Source organism: Octopus bimaculoides, chromosome 1 (genome assembly GCF_046866305.1).
Source record: "Octopus bimaculoides isolate indiv1 chromosome 1, ASM4686630v1, whole genome shotgun sequence".
In the NCBI taxonomy this organism is placed as follows: Eukaryota; Metazoa; Mollusca; class Cephalopoda; order Octopoda; family Octopodidae; genus Octopus; species Octopus bimaculoides.
In genome coordinates, this window is record NC_142928.1 from 6,411,125 (window position 1) to 6,433,652 (window position 22,528).

The window sequence follows — 22,528 nt, forward strand, 5'->3', positions numbered from 1 at the left end:
ATTGAGAAGGAGAATAAGAGAGGGTGGTACCTTTATGTTGGATATCAAGACAAAGTATAATAGAAGGAATTGGAACGGGTTTGGTGTTGTGGAGAAAATTCATGGCTACTCCACACTTCATCACATTGTTGGGTGACAGTGCCTGAGAGAGATGGCAGAAAGGCAAGCAAGATGCATGGTGGCCACTTAGACTCAAAGTAACATACACAAACTAGAAAGAGATAAAACACAGTAGTGGCAAGGTGTCCATTGAGCTTACAACTGTCCCAGTTAGTCCAAGTCATTTTTAGGACTTCAGGCTCATACATAATGCCACTAAAAATCTCATGGCAGAGATAAGCAAAATGGTTAACAACTTCAACATTGTTACCCACAACAGAGACTGATGAAGCGGAATCCTTCAAGAAGCCAACAAAAGACTGGATCTTTTTGTCTTGATCCAGGAGACTCTAAAGCCTAAAGGTTCTGTTTCCTCAGTGAAAGGAAAAGGCCTCTTAAAACATCCAGAGACTCAGCAAAAATTGGATATACCATCAGTAAAATCTCGGTCTGTAATCCTAGTTTTAGAAACTGAGATGTGTCCTGTTACTTGTAGAATTTGGGGGTTCCAGTTCAGATTGTTTGGCCTTGTGGCTTGATGTTCCAACTTAAACTCTGCTTACCGTGTTCTCTCTTCACTGAGGATCCAGCTGGGTTGAAAGCTCATATGAATTGACCTTATGCTAGCTACATGGCGACAATAGATGCGGAGGTATCTCATGGTGATGGAGATTGACAGGGACTCTGCTTGACGGGTTGCCTGGAAGGACCCAGGAGGAATATACTGACAAGTGGAGAATGCAGCAATGGCACACACACCATCCTCACATGGCTTGATGAAGTGAGTGGAGAACATGATTAGAGATAGAGAATGGATGAAAGGATTAATATAACAAAGAGTAAGAAATGGTAAACTGGGAAGTTAGGGAACCATTGAAAAATAAATGGTAAACATAACTGACCTTACGCAGATCCTCATGTCCATAATGGAATCATTTCGACCAGTGAACTTTAGCTGGGCAATCTTTATTTCAAATATGTCGCTCTCTGAGCTCTGCTTTAGCTGATGTTTGTATTCTACGTTAACCGTACTGGTCAGCTATTTAAAGAGATCATCATTAGAATTTGTGTAAAATACCAGTTTTTTTTGTTTATGTCTGCCAATGGATGGGTTCAGTCGGCAATGACTGAAAAAAACACACACACACACAATGGGCTTCTTCCAGTTTCTGACTACCAAATCCACTCACAAGGATATAGTAGAAGACACTTGCTCAAACTGCCATGTAGTAGGACTGAACTCAGAACTGTGTGTATAAGAAGCTAACTTGTTCCCACACAACCATGCCTGCAACTATACCATTCCCGTTTCAAGATCACACTACAAAAGTCCAGAGTCCAACTTCTACCCCAAGATCAATTCAAGTCCCATTGTGTCTTCCATTAAAGTTCCTAGTTGCTATTTACTCCCTCAAATTGGGGTTTATGTCTAACATCATTTCACACCATCCACATTGGCAAAAAAGAAAGAAAGAAAGAAAGTAATATTTCATTTGAATATTTTTCTCATTTTCACAGAACTGATATTTAAAAAGAGAAAAAAGAGAGGGAGAAACAGAGATAGATAGATCAAACAATTGAGATAGATAGATAGAGAAAGATAGAAAGAGATAGAAAGAGAGAAAGATAGATATATATATAAAAATTGATCAAAGGACATACTAAGTATGTCTACCTGCTGGAAATAACAGTCAAAACTCTTATTTTAATCACTAAAATACACTGATAACTATAGAAATCAACCATTGATAACTTGAGTTATTATCATTGTATTTTGGCGATTAAAATAAGAGTTTTGACTGTTATTTCCAGCAGGTAGACATACTTAGTTTAGTATGTCCTTTGATCAATTTTAATCCTTCATCTATTTAATGCTTTTTGGGGGCCTGCAATTAATCTATATTGTTGATTCTGTTATCACTTTTAAATTGTTACACTAGATAATAATAGAGTCAATGATATCTTCGCAAATATTTTCTCGTTAATTATTTGCTCCATATATATCCATCGTCCATCATCGTCGTCGTTTAACATCCGCTTTCCATCCTGGCATGGGTTGGACGGTTTGACTAGGGGCTGGCAAACCAGAAGGCTGTACCTGGTTCCAATCCGATCTGACAAAGTTTCAGCTGGATGTCTTTCCTAACACCAACCACTATATATATATATACACCATATTTTATGGCCTATAAGACGCATCTTTTTTACCCCAAAATGGCTTTAAAAATCGCCCTGTGTCCAATGCACTCAATGTAGGCTCAAAACTCGCTCAGAATGGTATATATGTTTACAAAACGTGTCTGGCCATCAATTGGTGAACAATTGCCTATAGGCCATCAAATACAGTGTGTGTGTGTGTGTATATACACACATATACATAGAGAGAGAGAGAGATAGACAGAGAAGAGAAAAAGGAAGAGAGGCTGAAAAAGAGAAAAGATTGATATGGAGGAGGGGGAGAGAAGGTGAGGAAATGGTTTTACCTGAAACATTGCTCGTCCTGTTCCCAGAATTTGAGCTCTGACATAACTGTAAACATGAGGTCCAACCTGAATGAGAGAGAGAGAAATAATAAGTCTTTCTTAGATGCAGAGACACACACCAACATGCTACATCTATTACACACACACACTAGTGTAACACACTAGCACATACTGCATCTTACACACACACACACAAAGCTAACACTCTTGGTTACAATGATGAGGGTTTCAGCCCGTTTGTGAAATTAATGTGCATGTGGCCGAGTACTTCACAGACACGCATACCCTTAATGTAGTTCTCAGGGAGAGTCATCCTGACAATTAAGGTCATATGAAGATTAAAAGTATTTAAAAAAAAACAAAAAACAAAACAAAAACAACAACAAAAAACCCAGCACCTTAACAATACTCATGTGTGTATAGTTGTTTTGGGTCATATAAACCAGCTTCTTCGAGTTATTATTGGCCACCGACCAGACATCGAGTTCCATGTTGAAGACATTTCGATTGGGATCCACTTGGGTGTATTGATAGAGAGCTTCCAAGGCAGTGATGGTGTCCTGCAAAGAGAGAGAGGAACCAAAGAGGCACAGGGATTAGTCAGGCTAAGGCTATTACAGGTATCTACCTTTGGACGAATTTCATGTTTTATTAGTTAATTAGAGAGACAGACAAGGTTAATGAGAGAGAGAGATGCGGTTAATTAGAGTCGAGGTTAACTAAGGAGACGAGGTTAATGAGAGAGTCGAGGTTAATTCGGGAGATGAGGTTAATTAGGGAGTCGAGGTTAATTAAGGACTCAAGGTTAATTAGAGAGTCAGGATTAATTGGAGAGACAGGATTAATTAGAGAGACAGGATTAATTAGAGAAAATAAAGTCAATAATATAGAATGAAATGAAAGAAAATAAAGTTAATAATATAGAATATACTAAAGGTAGAAGAGTAGAAGGGCGAGGTTTAATTTTCAGTAATAGGTTAGGGCAGGGGTTCCCAAACTCTTTCAGGCTGCTGCCCCCTTGGCACCCAGGCTATATTCCTAGTGCCACCCTCACCCTTCCCACCACAAATATGGACACTTTCTGCAGCAAATTCAAAACAATTTTATTTCACAAATAAAACTTAAACCTAATTAAAGTATTAATATATACATATATATTTTTTACACATCTCTCAACCCATTTTGGATACCCATTATCATTCCACTTTTCATCAACGTCCCCCACCCACCCCGAATATTTCTACCACCTGCAAGGGAGCAGTATGGCCCACTTTGGGAACCAGTGGGTTAGGGGGATATATAAGGTTTTAAAGATAGGTAGATGGATAGACAGACAGATAGACCTGTGTGTGTGTGTAGATTAACAAAAAGATAGGTGAAGTGAGAGTAGGTGGAAAGAAAGATAGTTTGGTAGGTAGAGAGAAGGAGAGATGGTTTATTCTACAGGTGTGATCTGGAGAGAACCTTGTTGCTAAGTGTTGTAGCTTATTTAGTCACCACTTTCGAACCGAGGGTCATTCATCAGATTTTTTTTATTCCTATTTTCCACCCTTCACATCTTCCTCTCTACCAATCCTATGAATAGCGTTTACTGTTCTCTGACTAAATTCCAACCATTTTGCTCATGATACAGCAACATACAGAAAGAAACAGCCTTACCTGGGTCGAGGACATCCCGCCAACAGTGTTTCTCATTGAGTTCAGCCATTTCATTAAGGAATCACGGTTTTCTTTATTTCGGTTAAGTTTAATATGTGCCAACAGAGCATAAGCCGTTGTCTGGACACTGAATGCATCATTGATTTGCTCAACACGAGGTTCCAAGTAACGAATGCTGTCAATTGTCTTCGATGGATTTGCTGGGATTGGACGATCAGGTTCAGAGAAATATTTTTCCTCATCTTAAAAAAAATAAAATAAAATAAAAAGAAATAAAATAAATACAGCAAAGCTGAGACAGTCTTTTTGGTTTATTTAAATTAGTATGTCATTCATCATCATCATCGTTGTTTAACGTCTGCTTTCCATGCTGGCATGGGTTTGAAAGTTTGAGTGAGGGCTGATAAGCCAGAAGGCTGCACCAGGCTCCAATCTGACCTGGCAAAGTTTCTACAGCTGGATGCCCTTCTTAACACCAACCACTCTGAGAGTGTAGTGGGTGCTTTTTACATGCCGCCGGCACAAGGGCCAGTCAGGAAGTACTGGCATCGACCATGCTTGAATGGTGCTTTTTACGTGCCACTGGCATGGGAGCCAGTCAAGTGGCACAGGAAATGATCATGCTTGAATGGTGTTTTTATCCTTTCACCGCCCTACCTTTTGCAGCAACCACAAAATGAGGGCGCAAGGGACTCTGTCAAAGGCTTTCTCCATGCCAACAAGTACAAAGTACAGCAGCTTATTTTGGGTTAAATGCATCTCCTGAAGTTGTCTTACTCGAAAGCTAGAATCAGTAGGGATTCTGCCTGGTTTTTAGGTAGACAGGTGTGCACAGATTCTGATAAGATATTATTTGGAGTTTAGAAATTTAAAGAATTGTGTGTGTCTTGGGAATGTTTGAAAATGAAGAACACTACCTGGATGATAGCAACCCCACTTTACAACTAACACGTCAAGAGAAGGGGACACACACACAAATAGGCTTCTTTCAATTTCCATCTACCAGTTCCACTGACAATGTTTTGGTTGGCTTGGTGGGGTTACAGTAGAAGACACTTGCCCAAGGTATAGTGTGGCAAGATTGAACCTGAAAACTATGTGGCTGAGAAGCTAATTTCTTAACCTCAACAGTCATGCCTGCACTTATCACCATCAGAAAAGAAAAGAAATGCAGACAACAAGATTACATTTAGTGGAACTTTCCAGAATGAAATAGTTTACAAATGTTGAATAAAACCCTTTGAAATGTACCGCCTTTATGCAGTTTCCAGAGTCTGTCATAAATCGCTGCACTTTTCTGATTAGATAAGGACAAAGCGTAAGTGGTAATGGCTAATGTGAAAATGTCTTCGTCTTTTATTGTGTGAGAGTGCTGTGAGAGGTATTGAGCAGCTGTATTACGAGCAGTCACAGCACAGGGACCGGCATCCTGTTAATAAAAGAGAAAGAAGGAAACAGTAAGTGTTGGGTAGGAGTGGAAATAACAAAAAAAAAAAACATTGGAAGACGAAACTAAAAACAAAACTCACAATTTACAAAGAAATACAATGTCAACAGTTGAGAGAATCTGTCTATCTACCTACCTACTTATTAGGTAGGTAGATAAATAAACAGATAGATGAAGAGGCAGGCAGACAAATATATAGGTAGAGAGATATATAGATACATAAGTATACCTCTGTCTGTCTCAGGCATAGAGATGTATAAGGCAAACAGATGTATAATGCAGATGTATAAGGCAGGAATGTATAAGGCAGGAATGTATAGGTTAGAGGCATAGAGATGTATAAGGCAGGGAGATGTATAAGACAGGGAGATGTATAAGGCAGACAGGCAGAGAGATGTGTAACAGGCATATGGGTAAGCAGGCAGAGATGTATAGGAAAACAGGTATATAGGCAGAGAGATGCATAGGCAGACAGGCAGAAAGACGTATAGGCAGGCTGGCAGAGATGTATAGACAAATGTATAGGCAGGCAGGCAAAGAGATGTATATGCAGACGGGCAGAGAGATGTATAGGCAGACATTATTTTTAAGGTTATTTCTACAGAGTTTCTATAGAACTTATAGCCAGCACTGATTTTTCCTACATTTTCTTTTGAGATGTCAGATATACACAAATCATTAAGACATATATAGGTAGATAGACAGATGTTTGGACGCAGAGACAGACATATATATGTAGATAGACAAACGGAGAGGCAAGCAGACAGATGTATAGGTAGGTAAGTAGATAGATAGATAGATAGATATATACGTAGGTAGGTAACATCTACTCACATTTGTGCCTTTGCTGACACTGTGTAGAGCGATATAGACATAGGCTGTGAGAGCCATAGGATCCATTTGGAGTATGCTATTTTGCCATGATGTTCTTGAAGACTAGAAGAAATGAGAATATAAGTTGATTTAAGACATTTTTCAAAAGACACAAGTTCTTTCCATGATTTTAGTCCCCCAACTCTCTCTCTCTCTCTCAACATGTGACAAGATGTATTACAGAACCCGGTTTTTAAGTTAAATCAATGGTCCTCAACTATTTTTTATCCATGGATCTTTTTGGTTACTATTTTATTCTGGTGGAACCACCCCATAGACATTCAATGTTTATAATAAACTAGTTCCACATATACCAATATATACATCTAAAGCAGGGATTCTCAACCATTTTTTTTATCTATGGACCCCTGTGATTATTATTATATTTTGGTGGACCCCAATAACCATTCAATGTTTATAAACTAGTTTTATAGAAACTTCTTTTGAAATTCCTATTTCGTTTCTCACACATTCCCTTGAGTAGGTTGAACTATGTAGAATGTTAGAGAACGGAACCCAGCTGTTTCTTGCAATTCATATAAAGCAACATTTTTTCAGGAGCCCTTAAAATTCTACTGTGGATCCACAATTTACCATTTTGTTGTGTGAACTCTTAAAAATCTTATATGGACCCTCAGGGGCCATATAGGTCCTGGTTGAGGGGTACCAAGGATGGTTTAGTATTTAATTCCTGCAACAGCACTGAAATAAATACTTTTAATACCTTTTAAGTCAGGTTAATCGTTTTGCTAGCTCCCCCGCCCTGACTTATCCCAGCCCACCTGCCCCAACTGGCTCCTATGCTGGTGGCACGTAAAAAGCCGAATGTGGCCAATGCCAGTGGCACGTAAAAAGCACACACTACACACTTGGTTGGCATTAGGAAGGGCATCCAGCTGTAGAAACACTGCCGGATCAGATTGGAGCCGGGGGGGGGGGGGGCTTCTGGCTTGCCAGTCCCCAGTCAAACTATCCAACCCAAGGAAAATGGACATTAAACGATGATGATTTTTCATAGCAAAGAATTGAAGACCAAGTAGGGTGTGATAATGAGAAAGGGAGATGAAAGAAAGCACTGGTCAAATATTCAACTGAGACTTAATAATAACCATTTCTATTATAGACACAAAGCTCGTCACAGAGACATGCTGTCCACTCATACAGCCTTTCCTATAGATACTAGTGTCGTCCACTCCTGTAACCAAAGTGGACTTGTGCCATCACCATTGAGGCACTCTTGATCCAGTCATCCCCACCTCCTCTGCTTTTCCCCCATATTTTACCCAGCATATCCTTCCAAGGCCTTGCATCAACTCAGTTTTACCCACCCAGTTCTTTTCCCCCAGAATGTCCACCTTCTGGAATCCCTGCTTCTTGCATGTCCCAAGTGAGGAGACTTATTTATAGAATTAAAAATATAAACTTCCAAAGTTTTCTTACCATTTTACGATCGTAGACATAGTATTCGGTATCAAAAACGCCAGTGTCATTCTGCTGAGCGCAAAGCCATGAAACCATAGTCTTAATAAGCTCCAATGGAACAAAGAAATCATTCTCCCATTCTCCTTCACGAGCAGCATAAAGTGTTTTCACAATAAATGCAGTTAGCCTGAAATAACGAAGGACTTTTAATTTAGTGGTGACATGAGTTATGTTGAAAGAAATAAAATGATAGGCACAGGAGTGGCTGCGTGGTAAGTAATTTGCTTTCCAACCAAATGGTTCTGGGTTCAGTCCCACTGTATGGCACCTTGGGCAAGTGTCTTCTGTAGCCTCAGGTCGACCAAAGCCTTGTGAGTGGATTTGGTAGACAGAAACTGAAAGAAGTCCATCGTATATATATATATATATATATATATATATATATGTGTGTGTGTGTGTGTGTGTGTGTTTGTGTGTCTGTTTGTTCCCCCACCATTACTTGACAACTGATGTTGCTGTGTTTACATCCCCATAACTTACCAGTTTGGCAAAAGAGACCGATAGAATAAGTACTAGGCTTACAAAGAGTAAGTTCTGGGGTTGATTTGTTCGACTAAAGGTGGTGCTCCAGCATGGCCACAGTCAAATGATTGAAACAAATAAAAGCTACATTAAAGCCATCTTGGTCACTGCTTTAACCCTTTCACATTCGGGTCATTCCAATACAATCCTTATTTATGGCTTTAAATCAATCGCGCATAATCTCATAGCTTCAAGATTTCAATGATGTGATTATTTTCAGAACGACATTGTAGGATAGGTATAAAAGGCTGGATCTGGTCAGTTTGAACATAAGGCAGATGGAATATTTTGGCTGATTTAACCCTTTCATTACTGTATTTCTGTTGAGATGCTCTGTATTTCTTTCAATTAATTTTAAATATAACAAAGAATTTAGTAAAATAACTTAGTTATCATTAAGCTAGTGTTAGGAACATAAATTGTGACTAAGGTTTGGTGGAAGATTTTAATTCAAAACTTATGAAAACAAGATGTATTCAGAACCATAGGCAGTGTCAGCCAGGTTGGTAACAAAAGGGTTAAATAGCAAGGGGTTAAGAAATATTCTGTTGTCAATGTGGCCATCACCATAATGAAGAATCTTCTAAGCAAGGACTTGTTCTATTTCCACTTTCACACAACCAATGTGAAGCTATATTTATTGCTAATTTCCTATAAAATCAAATCACCAAGAGACCATTTTATAACTTAGATTGGTTCTGGCTAGTATAGGCGTAGGCCATGTCTAAATAGCACCACCTGGTATCATCACTTTATTGCTAGAAATAGAAGCAATAGAATTAAGTCAATGGAACAAAATACATAAAACAACAGAGTTAGGACTCATGTACAATGAAAGTTGTACACAGTCACTGAAGATGAAAGAAGTAGAAAGAGTTCCATCTACTGCATAGAATCAAGGGGCGTTATTCAGAACTACAATTCAAGATTGGAACCTTTTGTCAAATACAAGACAAGAATGTTAAGTAAAAACAGAAAAGAGAGACAGAAGTTCATGTGGAATACTGGGTGGATCTAATCTGAAGTTAAATTTGCTGTCTTTTATAATTGTAAGCTGGATATTCAAGAACCTTCGACCAAGCTATTTGGTAGTAAAACTGATACTCTTCCTTTGAAGTTCAATGCATCAGCCACAAGTCAGCCAGTGCTAATTGGTCAAGCCATATTCATGGAGGTGTTAATGACATTTTCAGTGACATATTGTCTGAGAAAATCTGAGAACCATGGCTCAAAACTCACCAGGAACCTTGGCACAACTTCATAAAAATTACAAAATGGAACAAGGGAAAATTAGGTTAAATTCACCTGTTAAATAAGCAACTGGAATTGTATATTCAGCGAGTGAATTAGTTTTCAAGAAGATGACTACTGCTACATCACAACTGCCACTGTTGTCTATCCGTTTTCCATGCTGGTGTCAGATCATCACAGTCAGAATCAGCTCTAAAAGAGTTACTGTTCTTCGAGATGAACTGGATGACAACAATTCTCACTCTGAAGGTGCTCATGTCATTTGACTGTCTCTACAACTGGATGCTCTTCTTAAGACCAATCACTTTACAGAAGGAACTCGGTGCTTTTTGTTGTGACACCAACATGAGAAATGGTTGTCTTGTCCTTAACAAACCATAGTTTTGTCCACACACCACCACCCCAATTGTCTGTCCACTCACCAATCCCTTTACAAATGTGTAGTGACTATACACCAGAAGTTCAACGGCAGAAATACAAATCTCATTTGAACAATATAGTCAATTAACATTCTACTTCCTATTGGACATAAATATTTGCTCTGAAACAGCTGTTAAGGAACAAACTTACCAAACACTTTTCTTTTGACGATCACGAGACATACTGAAAGAGCCATCTTCATTCATGTAACTCAGGATTCTTTGCAAGGCTGTAGGGAAACCAAATGTAGAATTATGGAATCGGTAATAAAGATTTTATTTTGATTAGACTTGAGTCATGGATCTGTGGTTTGCAATGAAATGGTTCCAAGTTTAATCTCACATAGTCTCAGACTGAGCAATACTTAGAGGGTGCAATTTGGAAGACCAAAACTGCACTCATTGTGTGTGTGTGGTCGTCATTGTATTAACGTCCTCTTTTCCATGCCTGTATGGGTCCCATGGAATTTGTTGAGGCAGATTTTCTGCACCCAGGTCCCCTTCCAATTACCAATCCTTTGTTTGTTTTTAAAGCAGGGCAATATTTCCTCATGACCAGTCACATATTTCATGGAAGACTGGAATCAAATGATATCACTTGTATAATGGTGACATTTGTTTACAACTATTACAATCACATGATGTCAAAACAAGGAGACATAAACTCTCTCTCTCTCTCTCTCTCTCTCACACGTCATTTTGTCTTCATAAAATTACAGCAACTGAATAGTGGTATGGTTAGAGAAATGATAGAAGATAGAACAGCTTGACAGGGGTAGATTGAGAGCAGGAGTATATTGACACAAACCTAATGCTTTTGGGTCCTGAGGATTGTTATGACACTTAGGTCTTCTCAAGCAAAACTGAGGGTCTAAAAGCATTGAGTAGGCAAGTTTGTGGGAGTGTGAAAGAAGAGAGACAGACAGAGAGATGGGAGACGGGTTGAATGCAGTGAATAGTGGACAGGGTTAGAGATATGGTCAGAGGTCATTTCCTTTACACCCCTTCAGTTTGGAAGAAAGGAAAGTAGGAATGGGTTAGAGAGGAAGCGGTACTACAATTTTGGTACCTTTTGATTGGGTGTTGGGGGCTGCATGGAAGACAGCAAGGAAAGACAGAACATGCTACAAATACGTCTGGCCACATAACACATTTGTTTTCTTTCGTCCTCTTATCCATGCAGCCATTACACCAAATCAAATCCAACTGTGACCATTCCAATCAAACAGCAACTATTTTGATGAAGATTCATTCTTTGGTTTGTCTTGCATATCTCTCTCTACCATATCCATGATGAAGTATTCTCTGCTTCCATCAGCAATTTGCAAATCCTTGCTCTGCTGATCTTCCAACACCAAAAACCTTAATGTGCACACGGAGATAATGCAGCATTATTGAAACAAAGGATTCAAGAAGATTAATGGTTGAGGCCATTGCTGTCACTTACAAGCAAGTGTAATGTGTACCATGCTGTCACTATTGCTTTTAGGTGCCTGTGGAGTTGTGAACAGAGAGGGGACACCCTCTCAGCACCTTTCACCTTGTGCAACATTGAAGAGCATGAGAGAGAAAGGAGGAGGATAAAGAGAGAGGAGGAGGGAGAGAAAAAGAGAGTGAGAGAGGAAAGGCGGGAGAGAGAGAAAGTGTTTCACCAGCAATCAGCTGGTACACATTTACAGCTGAATAGACTGGAGCATTATGAAATGACAAACACAAAGTCACAACGCAATACCCACTCTAGGAATTGAACCCATGATGTTATGATTATGAAGTTAATGCCCTGACCACTAGGCCACATACCAATGACTATTGAGTAATATATTATGATCAGTGAAAGTCCGTGGCTTAGTGGTTCCGGCTTCGGATCACAACCATGAGGCTGTTGTGTCCTTGAGCAAGACACTTCACATTGCTCCAATCCACTCAGCTGGCAAAAATGAGTTGTACCTGTCATTACAAAGGGGCCAGCCTTGTCACATTTTGTGTCACTCTGAATCTCCCTAAGAACTACGTCAAGGGTTGCCAAGCAGGCTGTTCCATTGATCAGATCAACTGGGACACTCGTTGTTGTAACGGACAAAGTGCATGACTTTTTTTTTTTTGGTTTATTATGGAACAATGGTACTTACCAATATTCAGGTATTTCAAAGAAGTTCTTAAAGTTTCATCACTCAGTTGCTTGCTGGCTTTTTTGAATTTCAATGTCAGGACATTATATGCAAAGTTGAAGGCAATATTCTCGGCTACACCATAAGGTCGATAAAGTAAGTTTTCCGCATTCAGGTATTCTTCAAAGAATCCAGGAGTAACAACATCACCTGATGAGGAAACAAAAGAAAAATAAAATGAGGGTGGTGGAAGTTGTGGTAGGAGGTGTGTTGGCAGGAGTAATGATGGTTGAGGGTGATTATCATTTTAATAGCCACTTTTCCATGCCTTCATGGTTTGGAGGGAATCTATTGAAGCAGATTGTCTATGGCTGGATGCCCTTCCTGTCATCACACCTTCCTCTGTGTGTGTATATGTATGCAAGTCCTTTGAACTTTTCCCTTTCTCCTTTCCGACAAAGAGCTGCACTCAAAACGTTAAACTTTCTCCTTTCACCGAACATCAAGCTAATACAAATTCTTGTGCACATCCTCACATTTGTTTTTCTTTTTTTTCATTTTTTTAATCCATTTATTTGAAATGACTATATATTCGGAGTGTTTTGGGAATTCCCTGATAGAGTTATATTTGGAGAGAAGATTTTTTTCTCAAAGAGTTAAGATTGAGAAAAGAACCTTTTTAGAAAGTTGAAAGGCACAAAGTTTGGGAAGAGATTTCACAAAATGTGTGTAGGCTTTGCTTTTATGGATGTGCAAGCACTTTCAGTATTTAACTCTTTCAAGCACGTGTTATTTCATGTAGTGAAAGTTGTTTTCAGTAAAATTGTTGTTGACTATTTCTGGTTTAGTTTCAGACTCAGAAATCTTATGGAATATTCTTCTTTTGCCGTCCGGAGAAGGTCAACAAAGAAAATTTACCATTTTCCCTCTTCATAAAATAAATGAAGAGAACGACCTTCTCTGGAAGACAAAAGAAGAATATTTCATGAGATTTCTGAGTCCGAAACTAAACCATAAATAGTCAACAACAATTTTACTGAAAACAACTTCCACTATATGTAATAAGACATGCTTGAAAACGTTAAGAACCGAAAGCTGTATGTGGCTGAGCATTGTCTTGATGGAAGAACACCTTTCATCTTGAAACCAAAGATGATTGTTTTTCTTCTAGAGCTGACTTAAGCCACTCAAGCTGCTCATAGTAGATCTCCTTTGTCATCATTTGGTTTGGGTTTAAAAGTGGACTAAACCTTTCATATACCACCAAACAGATCACACCTTACATGGGTGAAGACCTTCTTTAGCCAGGGGTACCAGTGTTTCTCCTTTCCCTACCCACTGTCTTCGGCGCTTGGTATTTTTATAGAGAACCCATTTCTCATCACCAGCCACTATTCGCTCCAATAAAGGTTCATTTGTGAGATGCGACAGCAAAGAAGAGCACACATTCATTCTCTGTGTGCGATTAGAATCAGAAAGTTTGTGAGGAACCCACTGACCCTATTTTCTGATTTTTCTGATGGCACCCAAGCGTCGATGAATGGTTGAATGACCAAATCCACACATCTCTATTAGTTCAACAGTTACGATGGCATTTTGTTCCGCCAGGGTTTGCAGTATGTCTTCACTGAGTTCTACAGATCTTCCAGAAAGCAACTCATCTTCAAGGCTGTATTTTCTGGTTCAGAATTTCTGGAACCACTGGCTTACACTTATTGTCCAATCCCCATATACTGCATTAATATTCCTCACTTTCCTTTTTCATTGTTGCGCTTATTGAACTCAAAGCAAAATATGCCAAATATGCTCCTTTGTCTCTTCCATTATAGCTTTAAGAATATAACTGCTAAAATCAAACTGCACTCTTCAAAACTTGCACTAAGAATAAGACATAGCAAGTTGATGTAGGTAGTTTATCCTGTGCCCCTCCGACTTTTACTTCATGCAAGTGAAAAAGTGCATTATTTATGGGATGACCCAGTATATAAATGATATGCCTCTACCAATTCCATTCACAAGGTTTTGGTTGACTGAGGCGATAGTAGACACTTGCCCAAGGTGCCACACAGTAGGACTGAACCTGGTACCATGTTGTTGGGAGGCAAAGCTTCTTACCACACAGCCAAGCTTGCACATGTAAGTGTGTGTGTATGAAGGAAGAGAGAGTCAGGCACAGAATGAGAAAAATTTATAGTACGGACATCAGGAACTTTAAATTTGCAGTAAAAAAACAGAAATTAAAGAATACCATTCCTTCTTCTCACCTTTTAATCCTTTTAGGTCTCTTACGACCAATATATTTACAATTTTAAAATGTATTTTTCAGGGGTTTTTTTTTTCTTGAGGGGAAAATAACTTCTATTCATGACCACCACATTTATAAATAATATGGAATGTTTAGAAATATGGTAGTAAGAATTGCAAGAAATAATAAATAAAAATCCTGACTTACCAAAGATGTAACTAGCAGCTTTACCAGAACCTGGAACGTAGTCATGTTCTCTTTGTTCTGGTTGAATAAATTGGGCATTAATTGGAATATCAAAGTTTGGTACAATGACCGACGCCTGAGTGATCAAGTCCACCAAATAGGGAATGTGGTAATAATTGAGAATGCCATCAGACTGCAACAGAAATTTAGCAACAAGTAAGAACTCAGAGAAGTATTTGTGTGGGTTTTGTCACTTGTTATTTTTTTTAAAGATTTATTCTTTTGGAAAGGACAAAAACCATCATTTTTCTGAGATTGGGTAAATCAAAACATTTGATTCTGTTGTGTCTGGGGAGAGTCATTCTCTTTTGGTGCCTTATAATTTAACACACCGGTAAAATTTCCACATTTCTTTTTTCATTTTTCTAAAATTTTCATTCCGTCTTGCAACCTTTTCAATAGTTTTACTGGTGAGTGTGTTAAATAATAAGGCACCAAAAGAAAATGACTCTCCCCAGACACAACAGTATATGCTTCAACACATGAACTCACATAAAGAATCTTGCAAACCAAATCCAAAAACGAAATAAAACATTTGATGTTTAACTTCAACATCTGTGAATCAATGCCTGCAGGAAAAAATATGAGGAACGGGATGCAGGTGAATGACAAAAGGATGAGATTCTGGTAAGAAAGGATTTGATCTGATTGACGTGACACGGTAAGGGCTGATGAGACAATGGAGTATGTACACTTAGCTGCTTGAAAAGAGCAGAAGCCATGGTAATAGGGGTAGAATAAGCAGAGTGAGGAGACAGTGTGTATATGAGTGAGACAAATTGAACAGTGAGTCTTTGACAATCAGATGAATGGTATTCTTTGAATATTGTCTGTAAATCACGTGTGTGTGGTTAGAAGTAAAGCGTGACAATAAGAGAAACTGAACTTAAACATATCTGATATTAAAACTCATTACACGGGCATCATGATGGAACAGAAGAGAAAAGGTGCAGCAACTAACACAAACACATAAAAATATGCACAAACATACACACAGGTGTATATGCCATCATCATTATCATCGTTTAATGTCCACTTTCCATGCTGGCATGGGTTGGACGGTTCCACTGAGGTCTGGGAAGCGAGGAGGCTGCACCAGGCTCCAGTCTGATCTGGCAGAGTTTCTACAGCTGGATGCCCTTCCTAACACCAACCACTCCGAGAGTATAATGGGTGCTTTTTATGTGCCACTGGCACAGGAGCCAGAGGAGGCTGGCACCGACCATGATTAGTTGGTGCTTTTTACGTACTACCGGCACAGAAGCCAGTCAAGGCGGTGCTGGCATCGGCCATGTTCAGATGGTGCTTTTTACGTGCTACTGGCACAGGGATCACAATTACAATTTCCATTTGATTTTGATGTACCTGACTCAATAGGTCGCTTCAAGCACAGCAGGTCACCCTACGATCCAACGTATTTTTGAGTTGGCTGGTTATGCGACACTGGTGTACGTTACAGCTGTGGACTCACTTTATTTGCCGGGTCTTCTCAGTCACAGCATACCTCCACAGGTCTCGGTCATTTGTCATTGCCTCTGTGAGGCCCAATGTTCGAATGTCATGCTTCATCACCTCATCCCAAGTCTTCCTGGGGCTACCTCTACCCTGGATTCCTTCCACTGTTTGGGAGTGACACTTCTTCACACATCTCTCCTCATCCATTCACAACACATGACCATACCAGCGCAGTCGTCTCTCTTGCACACCACATCTGATGCTTCGTATGTCCAACATTTCTCTCAGGGCGCTTACACTTTGTCGTGTGTGCACACTGACATTACTCATCCAGTGGATCATGCCAGCTTCATTTCTTTCAAGCCTACGCATGTCCTCAGGGCTTGAAACATCAAAGATTTCTCCCTTTTTTCCCCAGTGTCAAACTAATGCACCCTGTCTTATTTTTTGTACAATTTTGGATCACATATAAATGCTTGTGTGTGGTTATAGTCTATTAGGACTGCAACATTGCTGTAGAGCGTAATTAAAATCAGACCTGTATGGATTAATTTAGTTTAAACGACACAAGATTGAGAGAGATTAGTTTGCAATGAAAGAGAGACAACAACAACGGACTTACTTTCACACAAACTCTATGTATGACGTAGTCCCTCTCCATGAAACACGAGGCACTGATTTCCACGTCAAAGCAGCCATTTTGAATAATTGGAATAATAGGCATGTAAATGTCTTTGGACTGTCCAGGTTCCAGCTAGAAAATGGAGAATTAAAATAAGAAACCATATAAATCAAAGAACTGGAATATTTAAGCATCGCTGAATCTATCTTTTAAAATTATTTAACAAATCCATGGCCACCTATGGAAAATCTACAGGTGATTAGTACTTGGATATTTGGTTAATTATTTCTGATAGTCTGTATTAGAAGGGATTGATTGAATAAAATACATGTTCCTCTTCATCATTAAATAAAAAAAAAAAACTATACAAACATTTATCCATTTGTTTTCACATGTTTTTCCATGATAGTATGAGTTAGATGAATACACATTGAGGAATTGTTTTACAGGTGGATGCTCTTCCTGTCACTAACCCTTATATGTTTATGTTTTTCAAGTAAGGGATCTTTTATAAGTGTTGGAAGATGCAAAGTTAGTAGACAACAATCAACAATATATTGTAAGGAAGCCCTCATTTAAAAAATTGATGTTATGATGATGATGTCAACAACAATGACAATAATGAAACTTAATTGCTGGCAGAGACATCATATTTTGTTTTGCAATTGTAGTATACAACCAATTATATTAAAGGCTTTATAAGGCAATACTGTGCCCTACAAGAATGTGTTTAGTTCTATTCAATAGTGTTACACCACTAAACTTAGTGACTTATTTAAGCAATGTGATTGTAGATGGTTAATAGATTGCATGTGGCACTGATGGAGGAACAAGAACTCCCGAAATATGTATATACCCTTCATTCTATCTTTGATCACATTGTTTAGATAGACATATTCATATACAAAACATCATAGCTTTCAAATGCTGGCTTGAAATTCTATAGAGATGAATTATAAGTGATTAGTAAAACTATACTTACAAAGACTATAGTCTGCATATCACCATCAGCCAGTTCTGGACTGTAAGACTGGACTAAACCTAACTCTCCGACAAGGACAAATTTATGATACGGAGAAGCATGAGCAGTAACCAACACCTGAAATAGAAATGAATTATGTTGAGAGGGAGAGGGGAGAGGGCAAAGAAGAGGAAAGAAAGGGAGCAGCAATAGTAACAGGGAAAATGAAAGAGAGGACGAGAGACAAAGAGTGAGGGTAAAGTAAAAAGAAAAAAAACGAGAAGGAAGGAAAGACAAAGATGAGAGGGGAAAAGAAGATGGTGGAAGTGGAGAGAAAAAATTTGAGGTTACCTCACAAAGAATATAAATAGGGGAAGGGGGATCAGGAGAGGGACACAGAGACTAGAGAGAGAGAGAGAGAGAGAGAAACAAAAACAGAATGATAAGAGAAAGAAAAATAGAGAAAAACTAACAAAAAAAAAGCAAAATTTGAGTATTTTTTTTTACCTCAATGAAGTCATCTTTGTCCCAAAAGTTAAAGACAGTAACTCGGAATCCAACCTGTTCTCCCCTGACAATGTAAGTGGGAGCTTCCACTTGTATGTACATGTATCGAGAAGCATCATACTAAATAAAATATAAACAAAATTAAAAACATTTATAATTTCAATAACAAACTCTGTTGTGTGTTTCTGCATGTGTGTTTGTGTGTGTGCGTGCGTATGTGTGCACGTTTGCGCATGTGCTCATGCATGTGGGCCAGTCAGGTGATACTAGCATCAGCCACAACAATATATATCATAGAACCCTTTGACCATTAACTAAATCCCTGGGATTGTAAGAGATTTCAATAAATGAAATGCTTATCTTTTACTCTTCAACCAATGATAATGGTGAAAGAATGGTAAAACCGGATGATTCTATGTGAAAGAATTTTGTAGTGATTCAGAATCTTCAAGATAGTTTATAGAAAAGAATGGCAGGTGAAGTCTTTGCAGTATTTCTGTGTTCATTTCTTTTTTTTTTTTTTGTGGGTGAGAAAAAAAATTATTAAAATGAAGCAAAAGTTTAAAACAAAATCTGGCTTACCATAACTGGTGCTGACATAATTCCAAGACCCAAATCTCGACTGATAGAAAGACCATGCATCACCCAAGTAAGTGGATATTTTGGGGTTTTAATTCGGAAATCAACTCGTCCATCAGGCCTGTCAAAATTCAAATATTTCTCAATTAACCCTTTCGTTACTGTATTTATTTTGAGATGCCCTGTATTTCTTTCAATTACTTCAGATATAACAAAGAATTTAATAAAATAACTTAGTTATCATTCAGCTAGTGTTAGGAACATAAATTGTGACTAAGGCTTGGCGGAAGATTTTAATTCAGAACTTATGAAAACAAGATATTTGTGCTACAGAGCCAGAGCTGGTTTCAAGCAGGTTGGTATCAAAACGGTTAAGAATTGTTTGTCTATTATATATTTTAACCCTTTCGTTACCATATTTCTGTTGAGATGCTCTGTGTTTCTTTCAATTACTTTTAAATATAACAAAGAATTTAGTAAAATAACTTAGTTATCATTAAGCTAGTCTTAGGAACATAAATTGTGACTAAGGTTTGGTGGAAGATTTTAATTCAAAACTTTTGAAAACAAGACATTTGTGCTACAGAGCTAGAAGCAGTTTCAGCAGGGTTGGTATTGAAAGGGTTAATGAACCACAAAATATCAACAATGCGAACATTTCAGAATCACGAGGTGTCTGTATAAATAACCTCCCAGGATAATAGAAAACAGGGGGGTGGGAAGGGAGAACGTTCTTAATCATCAGCATCATCATCTAAGTTAGCTTTCCATGCTAGCATGGGTTGGCCAGATCATCTTATTCTAAATGGGTTGGAGAACAACATTTTGCTCATGGGTTCTAAGGTTGTGAATCCCCTTGCTAACACCAACTGCTATGCAGAAAGTACAGGGTAGAGTTTATGGAGGCAGCAGCACTGCAGAAGTAGCCATGTCATCAACAGCACTAAGCAGTCCTCACCACCCTGCTTTCGGCCGGTTCATTCACCACCACTTCACAGGGTGCAGTGGCACAAGCGTAAGAGAGGTTGCCTTGTCTCCTGCAATACTAATGAGTCAACTCTATATCATCACCGTTCTATCAAGGTGAATATGTCTGGGAGAGTGAATAGAAGAGAAACAGAGACAGTGACATGTTGGTTGTTGGTAAGGTCATCCAATAAAAAAAATAGCATGATGGGATAGCTACAAGCTGGATGATGGTGAGTGGGAGTGGTAGATGTAACTGAAGAGTTATAGGGGGAGTGAGAGGGCGATGGCTAGCAGTTATGAAGAGTGAAGGTGAAGGGTACTGGATCTTGGCAAGTGAGATGCCATCCCTCATTATACAGGCATCATAATGGAAAAGAGAGATACAGAGATGGAGTGGGGGTGATGGTGGAAGCAAACTAGAGGAGTAAAAGGCAATAGGAGGAGGATTGAATAAAGACAGAGCAGATAGCATTCTTGATTATGTAGGCAGAATACGGTAGCAGATAGGAGAAAGGGTGAGTGATCGATGAGAGGCTAAAGAAGGGGACAGTGGCCGGAGACTTAACAGGAATAACGAGACACCCAAACGAGATATATTACAGCCCAACCTCTATCGCCAACAGCACTGCCATATTTTAACAACCAGTTTACCATGCTTGTACCAATGTTGCATCAGATCTTTCGGATACCAGAATGTTACTATTTCATATGTTTTTTTTGTCATTGCTTTTATTGAGTTTCAGCTTTTGGAGATCAATATTTTCACCATTTCATCTCAATTCTTCCCTGGTCTTCATCTTCCACAAATTACAAGCAGGTTCAAGCACTCAGCACTTCTTACCCACACAAGTGCAGCCTTTGTTCTTCAGGTACGCTACGTGGTGGTTTCTAATGAATCTTCAGCATTGTGGTACCCCCAGCTGGTGTCACCTCCAGCATATGAAGACCCCTGACACAGAAATCCAGTGGGTTCTTATCAGAAGGGCCATGAGACCATTTGATGTATGTGTGTGCATGGGGTGAGGGTAGCCATACGATCACATGGTTTTTGCCAGGTCTTGCAGACACGAACTGTCCTCTCTTTATCATATAGAACTTCTACATGACATTCCCCTAATCCAAATGTCTGATGCTGAGCTCAACAACTTCGAGAAATGCCAGTTTGTCTTCTATTAATAACACACTACATTGTGTTCACCAATACATGGCGCCTGTTGTGCTATCAGACATTCATAAAAGAACAATATATTGACTTACTTTACAAAATATTCCTGCCAAATCCAAGAACTATCATCATAGAATCGCTGGACTCTGCTGACTCGATCAATATCAGTTATCAACTTTTGTTTTGTTTCATATTTACCTAAAAACAGAAAGAATTTCTTGTTTAAATTAAGTACAGTTTGGTGTCAAATAAGGAAGAATAGTCAAGTTTGTTTCTATTAGGTTTTCTTTACACCCAAAAACCTGTCTGGTTCTATGACCAGAAAGAAGTCAGTAGAAACAGCAAAGTAGAGACCAAGGGTTAGATGTATAATAAAAGACTCCAGCCTGGCACTTCTCTCAGATGATAGGTCCTTGTATTGCCAGCTACTTGGCTCATGCAAATGGCACCCATGCCGATGGATTGTAAAAGCACCCATTACAGTCTTGGAGTGGTTGGCGTTAGGAAGGGCATCCAGTTGTAGAAACCATACCAAACCAGACTCGAGTCTGGTACAGCCTTCCAGCCTTGCCAGCCCTGGTTAAACTGCCCAACCCACGGACAACAAATGCTAAATGATGATGATGTAAAGATAATTCCATCAGCAAAGAAGAGATCTGGTGAGAACTTTGTTACCTATGAAGTTGTCATAGCAACAGTTCTAAGAATAAAAAAAAAACAGTTTCAGCAAAATCGTTTTTACTCACATTCATGTTCATCTGCACCGTCAGCACAGTCGAAGCGTTTGTCACATCTCTGTTGCTCAGAATAGCAACCGGACAGGAAACACGGATAGTAGTCGGGGTCTGTATTACAGGTATCTGAGAAAAAAAGAAAATTGAAATATTCCTTTCAAATTTTGACACAAGGTGAGCAATTGCAGGAAAAGGGGTAAGTTGAGGTCATTGACTCCCAGTGCTCAACTGCTACTTATTTTATTGACCCTGAAAAGATGAAGAACAAAATCAACCCCAGAGGCATTTGAACTCAGTACCTAAAGTTGAAAGAAATGGTGTCGAGCATTTTTTGGTGGCACAGTGGCAACTCTGCCAGTTTTCCACCTTAAAAAATAGAAATATTGAAACCCATTTTAGATTTTTAAAACTCATTTTATCTTCACACACCCCACCTCACCTATTCCCCACCCCTTACAGTCTGGCAACCTCTACCACCCCCATACTCCAAGTTCTTCTGCCTTCACTCACTTCTACCCACCTTGTACCTTGAGGAGATTCCTATAAATGCCTCACCATTTTTATCTCTTCCCAGCACCACTTTGATCTCTTTGAAAATGTGAGTAACCACGTGGTCCTTCTACTGCAAGAAACCTGTTCTGCTCTGATCTACTTCTCTCATCCTTTAACCCCCTCATCTTTTAGCATAAAGCCCTCCCCCCA

The 22,528-nt window shown here is 39.0% G+C and overlaps 1 protein-coding gene across 1 annotated transcript in view; it reads right to left on the reverse strand.

The window, feature by feature from the left end:
- Positions 1-22,528, reverse strand: part of LOC106875989 (CD109 antigen) — a 64,578-nt gene that overhangs the window by 4,637 nt on the left and 37,413 nt on the right. Inside the window, exons 19-34 of the mRNA XM_089348308.1 lie at positions 21,839-21,952; positions 21,185-21,290; positions 18,962-19,079; positions 18,380-18,499; positions 17,894-18,010; positions 16,912-17,043; positions 14,796-14,967; positions 12,365-12,553; positions 10,387-10,465; positions 8,002-8,170; positions 6,523-6,624; positions 5,493-5,670; positions 4,242-4,483; positions 2,981-3,142; positions 2,583-2,648; positions 1,002-1,138 (exon numbers count right to left, since the gene is read on the reverse strand). Of these exons, the coding sequence (XP_089204434.1) occupies positions 1,002-1,138; positions 2,583-2,648; positions 2,981-3,142; positions 4,242-4,483; positions 5,493-5,670; positions 6,523-6,624; positions 8,002-8,170; positions 10,387-10,465; positions 12,365-12,553; positions 14,796-14,967; positions 16,912-17,043; positions 17,894-18,010; positions 18,380-18,499; positions 18,962-19,079; positions 21,185-21,290; positions 21,839-21,952 (2,203 nt within the window). The remainder of the gene's footprint in view (positions 1-1,001; positions 1,139-2,582; positions 2,649-2,980; positions 3,143-4,241; positions 4,484-5,492; positions 5,671-6,522; positions 6,625-8,001; positions 8,171-10,386; positions 10,466-12,364; positions 12,554-14,795; positions 14,968-16,911; positions 17,044-17,893; positions 18,011-18,379; positions 18,500-18,961; positions 19,080-21,184; positions 21,291-21,838; positions 21,953-22,528) is intronic.